The sequence below is a fragment of the Cupressus sempervirens genome, chromosome 10, assembly GCF_028749045.1.
Source record: "Cupressus sempervirens isolate cs-2001-9-10 chromosome 10, ASM2874904v1, whole genome shotgun sequence".
NCBI classification, from domain to species: Eukaryota; Viridiplantae; Streptophyta; class Pinopsida; order Cupressales; family Cupressaceae; genus Cupressus; species Cupressus sempervirens.
The window spans coordinates 98,593,684-98,602,333 of NC_143127.1; the positions used below are offsets into that span (position 1 = coordinate 98,593,684).

An 8,650-nucleotide genomic window follows, 5' to 3' on the forward strand; every position below is an offset into this window, starting at 1 on the left:
TAGCTGCCAATACCTTAGTTTTCCCACTAGCCTTCATCTCTAAGGCTATACCCTTTATCTCATTGAAATCTTCTCCGGTGATTCGTTATTCTTTGAGAATTGATTCAATCTTCTTCTCAACATTCTGCTTTGTTTCCTTACTATAGAGCTTGCTCTCTACTTCTCTAAGTTTCTCTGTACAAGTTCCCCATCTAGGATGTCCTTGTCCTCTTTAGACTCAATTATGATCTTCGCATGCCCTTCAATTATTTCTTCACTTAACTCATAGCCAATGGGGTCTATGAACTTAACTCTCGACACAACTGCCTCTATGCATGTTACATCTATTTCAACCATGAAACATATGTCTTCTTTGTACTTCTCCATCAGTGAGGGTGGTATCCTGTATCTCCGCTTCATCTCAGTTTGAAAACCTTTCATCATTCTGCTGATGTCTTCAATAATCTTCTCCTCAGATTGTCTTTGTAATGATAGGTTACCAAGCTCATGGTGCACTAATTCTTGTTGTCCCATTAGCTATTAGGCATACCAGGGAATTGCCTCATCACTTGGAAGAATAGTTGTATTAGTAATGACTCAAACTTGAACACCACACTTCTTGTTTTCTTGAGTTTCTCTATGTTGTCCAGCAATTGATGTCTCAAAATATCACACATATTTAGCTTTTCTATCTCTGTTGTCATCACGTAAGTTGCATGTAGGAACTCTATAGGAACAGAGTTCAGTCTTGAACTATGATTCATCCTGTAGCCAATGATCTTGCTGATCACTCTCACATCTGTCTGCTTTATGAGGCGAATCCTCATATTCCTACTGTTTGATTTGGTCTTCAGATTGGTCTTCACCATATTCTTCACATTCTTTTCATTAATTGGGTTTCTTCCCTCATTGCATAAACCAGTTAACCTATGTACCATGTCATTGTCAATCATGACAGGCACATCTCCAACCCAAAAGATTCCTTCGTGAATACGTCTCAAAATGATTATGCTCTATTCATGGTTGTCGAAGTCTGTATAAAACATATGGTTCACAGTGTTTAGTTCCTTTAGGTGTGTGAACCAAAGTAGCAAGAATAGGAATCGGCAAGGCCAAATTGAATTGTGAATTGGCCATGAATCAAAATTGAATCGACCATTAATTGGCAAATTGGTCTTCACCATATTCTTCACATTCTTTTCATTAATTGGGTTTCTTCCCTCATTGCATAAACCAGTTAACCTATGTACCATGTCATTGTCAATCATGATAGGCACATCTCCAACCCAAAAGATTCCTTCGTGAATACGTCTCAAAATGATTATGCTCTATTCATGGTTGTCGAAGTCTGTATAAAACATATGGTTCACAGTGTTTAGTTCCTTTAGGTGTGTGAACCAAAGTAGCAAGAATAGGAATCGGCAAGGCCAAATTGAATTGTGAATTGGCCATGAATCAAAATTGAATCGACCATTAATTGGCAAATTTAAAAATCCTTGAAATTTAGTAACTCATTTCATAAACCCTTTATCGCTGATTCGATTCACCGATTCACAAAAGATCGTTTGGCTTGAATTGAATTGCCGAATCACGTGAATCGCATGAATCGCCGTGATTCTCAGAACTATGGTGCGAACTATTGTTTCAATGACAAGTCTCCTTGGCATGCTAGGTCTAGGTCCTTATGGATGTCATTTTGTCCAATGCTCTCAAATTTACAGTGAATATATGATCTGATATCCTATATGTGAAGAACATTCTTCAGAACTTGCGAAAACATTCCTAAAGGATCATCAACTTGGGGTATGAACGAGTGCTTCTTAAACACATATCTCAGCCTCTCACTAACAACACTGGTTGTAGGATTCATGATTTTAGCTGATTCAAACACTTCAAAAACATCATAAAATACCTAAATTTCGTGAAACTAGGGCTTTTTCCACTTCACACTCTGAACGCTTCAAATCTGCCTCTACTTGCTGTCAAATCACTTTGAATTGCTCCTTAACTCTTCACATGATCAAATGTTACTCAAAATTTTGTTCGCATCCTTTAAATCTTCCAAATCAAACTTTGCATTAATTGCGCATCTACTGAAATTCATGAAACTGTTACTCTTTTAACCAGTAAACTTGTTTGTCGTCGTTCTCCTTCATTTGATCATCAAAATGACTTGCGCTCTTTACTAGAGCTTCCTTATGACCTTTACTACCTCGTGCTAACTCCGCAACTTTCAACTTGACTTCTAACTTCAGATCCATCTTTTTGATGCTCTATTTTTAATAAAAGGTGCTTAATTCAAATAAGATGAATTACACACAACCTTTGACATCAATCTCTCATCAGGTGCATCAAAATACTGTTCTTCTAAAACTGTATCTGAACTTTCTGGATTGTTTGCTTTCAAAAATACTTCCTTGAATTCTTCAACATGTTCTTTAAGTGATTCCTTCTGATTTCTACCATTATCATTTCTTATGTCATTTTTGTTATTGTCCCTTCTATAGTTAGGATTTCTGTTGAAGTTTCTTCTATCCATTCTGCAAAATCTCGCTATGTGTCCAAAGTTATTGCATAGCTGACATACAGGTGCATTCGTTCTTTGATGGTTCCGTTTTGATTATCTGGTGTTCTGCAATTCCTGGCAATGTGTCCAAGGTTATGACATTTATAACATACAATTTGGTTACTCCATTAGGTCTCTCTCCATCATTGGATTTGCTTTGGGATCTCCTTCCTTCATTACTTGCAGGGTTAGTATCCCTAAACATTCTACTATTTCCATTATTACCATCAAACTTAGGTTTCTTACAATCTATTCCTGTAATGTTCCCATTAATAAATGAATTATTTTTATGAAACTATTGTAATAGGCCGATTAATTGAATGTATCTCAAACCTATTTTATTTTTGTTTTTGTTTCTATAGCTGTGTGGTTGTCGGCTATCTTTGTACACCCTTATAAAGTTGTCCCCGACGGGTATTTAAGCACGGCATGTAGGTTGTCTTAGGATATGCTTTTGGATTATTTCCTAAGTACTGTGAATTCTTGTTGGAGTTCTGGATTGTTCACCATTTCGGAAGTGAAAGATCTTCCCTATTTGGCTCTTGTAGTTTCGATGGGATTCAACCCTCACCCTATTCTGTCGCCTGTTGCACTTCGCTCGAATCTGTTCGGAGCACCATCTTTTGGCAAATACTAATTGAAGATTACTTGTGCCTTGACTTTCCCTTGTCGTTTGATTCTATCTGTTAAATTTGGATCTCTAAGTTTAGTTTGCATGATTGAGTTTTTCCACCATCTGCACACCGTTCATCTTTTAGTACTCCAGGAGAATAGTCAAACAAGAGCAATACACCATTGTACGACATCATTGTGTCCGTATGGACTCCTATTACACAAGTGACCGTACAACACTCCTGCTACATAGTGACCGTACGGCCTTCTATTACATGTCCATCCACCACCATACTTCTCCACTTCCCCCCCACTGTACAAGCAAACAACCACTGTACGGCTACCTTGTCTCCACCATACGACTTGTAGGTGCTTTCCGTATGGCCTCCTTGTCTGCCACCGTACGGCCCCTTCGATTGTCATCATACAGTCTCCATCATTGTCCGTACTCTCCCTCCATAACCAGCACTACCGTACAACCCACAAATCCAGTGTATCCATACTTGTTTGTCTCACACACAGAGGTCAGGGACCACACAATTGTTTGTCACATGCACACAGAGGTCGGGAACACTACAATTGCTTTATGTCCAAAACCATGACAATTATAACAATAGAAATTAGTGATAGGTTTAAAAAATTTACCTGTGCAATCTCTCTTCATATGGTCAACTTCATTGCATATAAAACATCTACCTCTGAATTCATATCTAGCCTCCTTAGATGATTCAATTTGCTTTGTTTGTTTTGGTTCATCACATTTCTCAGGTTGATTAACTTGCTCAACTTCTTTATATACTTTTGTAGGTATGCTAGGTTCAATCCTATTCTGATCAATTTCTTTAGGCTTAGAGGTTTCATCAACTGGATTTGATTCCTTCCTAACTTCATTTTTGTTGGCTGATTTTTCTCCAATAAGATATCTAAGACCTATCTTATCGTAAGATCTCTGAAAGAATAGTTGTTCATCAATTTTCTCACTACTGGAATAAAGCTTCTTTAAATGTTGTTTAGCCTGAGTTAAGTCTCCTTTCACAATGGTATTGTACTTTTCTAATTCTACATGCTTTGTTTTGATTGAATCTAATTCAGATGTTACTTGAGTCAGATGGGATCTTAGGTCTGCACTCTTAGATTTGAGATCTAGTTCAATCTTACTATCATCTTTCTTCAGATTCAACTTAAGTTCAACAATTTTCAACTCATGTTTCAAGATCTCATTTTCTTTTTTAAGGGTTACTACTTCATCACTGTCATTAATCTGCTCTTTTGATTCTTTTCTAGATTTTAGAAAATCAATCTTATCTTTCAGATTACCAATGTAACCTTTTGCATCTTCATACCTTTCTTTTAGGTTGTCTCTTCTTATGTAAGAAGATCTATTTAATCTAGGGCTTTTACGAGATTCCTCTTTAACTGTTCCATATCCATAGGTATCTTACTGAAGCTGTTAAGCCTCTTCTGAGTAATTGCGCTCTGGTACCAATTGTTAGAAATAGATAATATGGGGGTGGGGAGGGAATCAGTATTCTACAAACTTTTTCTCACAACTATATATCATAAATTACTTTGTAACATGAATATGAAAGTAAACCAATAATGCTGAACAATAAATAAAACCATAGACAAAGAGAACTCATAACACCATATTTTGTTAACTAGGGAAACCTTGGCAAAGGGAAAACTCCGGTGGGGATGGCATCCACAAAATGATCCACTAAACAAAAGAGTCCTATTAAGGATATTGACCCTATCTGGAGTCTATGAATTACATATAGTGGCTCAGTCCTTATCAGAGGACTAGGCCCTGTTAAAAGCCTCAACCCTATTAGGAGTTGGTAATACAATTACAATTGTATGCAAGAAGAGCCCACTACTCTAACATGCAATTATACAATATATTGCCTTTATACAAAATGAGATAGATACAAAAACCTCTTTATTGTTGACTGCTGTACTTTGCATACCTCTAATCTGACATCATAATTTGCATCACAGATCTCTCATATAAGTTCGCATGTCATATACATTGTTCGCATACTCATCATATACTTCGCATTCGCATATATCACACATATCACACATATATCACACTTCTCATACTTCATATGTAATAAATCTTTACTTATACTCTTTTCTTTCACAAAAACTCTTGTGCAGTCGGCTTGATGCAATCACACGTTATACTAACTTAGGGTAAACATCTAGGATGCTGTCCCTAAATAAGTAATTATTTCGTGACCAAAATAATTCCTTAACACTTTATTCTTTTGTTTCTGTTTTACTTTGTTCTGCTATGCATACTGTCTTTATTGGTATTTGACCTCTAACTTTGTCCATACTCTGTACTGATCTGCACACTTAGGTATGTCATCATGACACTCTGTTGTACCTTCCCTTAATTTCGCACGTGCCAAATATCTCTGTAGCCCCCGCAATACCAAAAATTGTCTCTGCACTGCTAGAGAAACTGTCTAACACATATACAATTTTCTGTCTCTGACTGTAGAGTCTTCAACAATATAACCTGCCATCTCATCCTAAGATATATGTTGCCATAAATGACAACCCTAACTCATCCTACCTAGCCATATTGCCGACAAAAAATTGGTTGCAAATATAATGAAATAATGTGAAAGAACTTACTGTTTGTGTTTGTGAACATTTGGATATACTCTGAAAAGGGTGTGAAGTTCTAATTCATTTGAGCACCTTAGGCAATTAGGAAAGATTCAGTAATTTGAGGCGTTTATGACAGTTTGAGATTGTTTCATTACACATTTTTCAGATTTTCTTTGAAACATTGTACTGATTCCCTATATATTTTTAACTTCATTCTTTATAGTATTCAAGGGGAACTTTAATTATATCAATCTGAAGAAGAATATCTGTCAAATGTTGTAAAGATCAGAGCTGCAATTCAAGTTGGTGTTTAAAAGGAGAATTGATATTCAGATTTGTTAAGTAGCTGTTCAAAGTGTGAAAGAGTTGTTGCTCTTAAATAGGGGTTTGGTTTAGGGTTGGAACGCTAAATAATTGTAATTGGTTTCTGATTTGTGAACCTGGATTAGGACAGTAGATCCTAGCAGCATTTGTCACTGTGGTTTTTCCCTGTTGGGTTTCCACATCATAGTCTTGTGCATAATCTCTTGAACTTACTGTTTTTATATCTTTCATTTGATGCTTTAATTTCACCATGCAATCAGAAGTAATTGTTTGGAAGATTGGAATTGGATTATATATATATATATATATATATATATATATATATATATATATATAGTGGAATCAGTTATTATAAACATAAACACGTGTCTCCATTCTTATGGGCAACACTAACCATTCATTATAATAATAGGCATCAGTCATTTTATGTATCCTGCTATTTTGAAGCGATTCTAATTGATTTTAATTTTTTTTATCAGTGTTCATGCAACTTTTTTATTGGCTTTATGGAGGTTGTTCTTTTTTTTCTGTGTTTTATTGATATGACAGTTCAGCTCTGCATTGGTTGATATCTGCGTGAACCAGAGATCCTGTGAATTCACATCTATAGAGAATGATTGCAGAGAACACAAATATGTAGACCTCATAGCTAGAAGCCTCTGTCTATCTCATGTTCTTGGGCTCGGGAAATAGTCTTCTAGGTCCTGCGCAAAACATCATCTCTAAGCTTCCATCTGTGTATTGAAGATAGAAAGACATGCTGACATAGTGGAATTCCTTGTATATTAGATACTGTGTCATGTCTTCTATTATAATATTTCATAGGACTTAGCATTTTATGTTTATATTCTTGCTTAAAGCTCCAACGAAGTCTATTGCTTTTGAACTAGTTTAAATATGTTATGTGCAGACCCTTGAATGCAAGAAATACACTCTGAATCTTGCACAAGCCTCAGGTCAGGCAGCAATGTTACTATCATTGGGAACAAAAGGTTGCCGTTACACTCAGCCTGGTGGTGTGGGTATGTATTTTGACTTTTATCCTTGTTTGGGTTTGTGGCAATAGTGGGACAAGTCAATTTGTATACATAAAACTTTTATTGACATGGATTTGATTCTTCATCAAAATAAACTTTCAAACTAAGATTTTAGTGTCTGAACATCAAGTATTTCAATTAGAGACTAAGGGATTGTGCACCTACTGACATTTGTGAGTTCATGCCCATATTTTACTAGGCTTGCTTGACATAAATGCTGACTAGCCACACTTTATTGCAGTAAAATTGTTCTTGCCAAAAGCAATTCCCGAGGGTGGTCAATCTACTGACATGTGGATAAGGGTGATTGCCTCACTTTAAGAACTTGTAAACGGATCTGAAAAGAAAATTATATTATATCATGCTAATTCCCTGCATATGATTTATTAAAGAAATTCTTGGTACAGCTTAGGCAATTAATTTGATTTTCATTTCTTATACAGGCAAAAGAATTGGTAAATGAAACAGATGTATTCCTCAAGTTTCTGTCACAAGGAACTGGCAAAACCAAGGAAGAGCTTGCAAATGACCTTGTAAAACAAAAGGTATTTAATGCAGCGGATGCAATTCAATATGGAATTGTTGATAAGATAATGAAACCTGAAAAGGCTCTCGTGGATGGAAAGGTAAGGATTATTAATTCATTTCTTCAAATTTTAGACTTTGCATTGCGCTAATCATCAAATGGAACTTCCGTGGTCAGGATGGTTGTGAACATATGATTCTTCTGTTTGGCTTGCTATTGATATTAAAGAGGCATTGACATTGTGTTTTCTATTTTTTGTTCATGCTCCATGATTTGCAGAAATATGATACGGTTAGTTATGAAGAAAAACTTAGACAGATGAAAGCTCACAGGTGAAAGCGAAAGCGACGGGAAGATCCAGCAATGGCACATTAGTGTAGATGCTAGTTGCGGTAGTTTTTCCAGTTAATGTTTTTTTGTCCAAACATTGTTAGTCCCCAAAATCGTTTGTAAAAAGGATAATATTATAATTCTAGTATTCTTAATTTTAATTGCTTGTTAGCTAGGATGTATCATTTTACTAGTCATCTCATCTACACAAAAGTATTGTGTATTAGCAAAATCTTTATGAATTCCTGCCTAAGGGGTACGAGAAAACGTTCAAGCTTCTATTAGTGTAGTAACACCACACAGCAAGCAATCCTGGTAAATGTTAATTTACAGCTTTTAAAATTTCTCTTTAACAATCAGTGATCATAAATTTCACATTATTACAGAGTATTGGAAGGTAAGGATATCGTGTTTCAAATGCTCTGGTATTTTCAAATATTCGACTTCACATTGTTATTGTCTTCATTAACTACTTGCATTGCAGCAAAGGATATCTTGTTTCAAATGCTCTGGTATTTTCAAATATTCAACTTCACATTGTTATTGTCTTCATTAAGTACTTGCTTTGAAGTGAATCTCTTGTTTTACATGCTTTAGTATTCTGAAATATTAGACTTCACATAGTTATTTTTTTAATGAAATTTCTGTGCATCG

At 35.6% G+C, this 8,650-nt stretch overlaps 1 protein-coding gene across 1 annotated transcript in view; it reads left to right on the forward strand.

The window, feature by feature from the left end:
* The window catches only part of LOC149532762 (ATP-dependent Clp protease proteolytic subunit-related protein 1, chloroplastic-like), a 121,445-nt gene extending 113,031 nt beyond the window's left edge, over nucleotides 1-8,414 (forward strand). Inside the window, exons 6-9 of the mRNA XM_089805363.1 lie at nucleotides 7,014-7,125; nucleotides 7,382-7,443; nucleotides 7,584-7,766; nucleotides 7,946-8,414. Of these exons, the coding sequence (XP_089661489.1) occupies nucleotides 7,014-7,125; nucleotides 7,382-7,443; nucleotides 7,584-7,766; nucleotides 7,946-8,002 (414 nt within the window). The 3' untranslated portion in view covers nucleotides 8,003-8,414. The remainder of the gene's footprint in view (nucleotides 1-7,013; nucleotides 7,126-7,381; nucleotides 7,444-7,583; nucleotides 7,767-7,945) is intronic.
* Nucleotides 8,415-8,650: the final 236 nt, after the last annotated feature.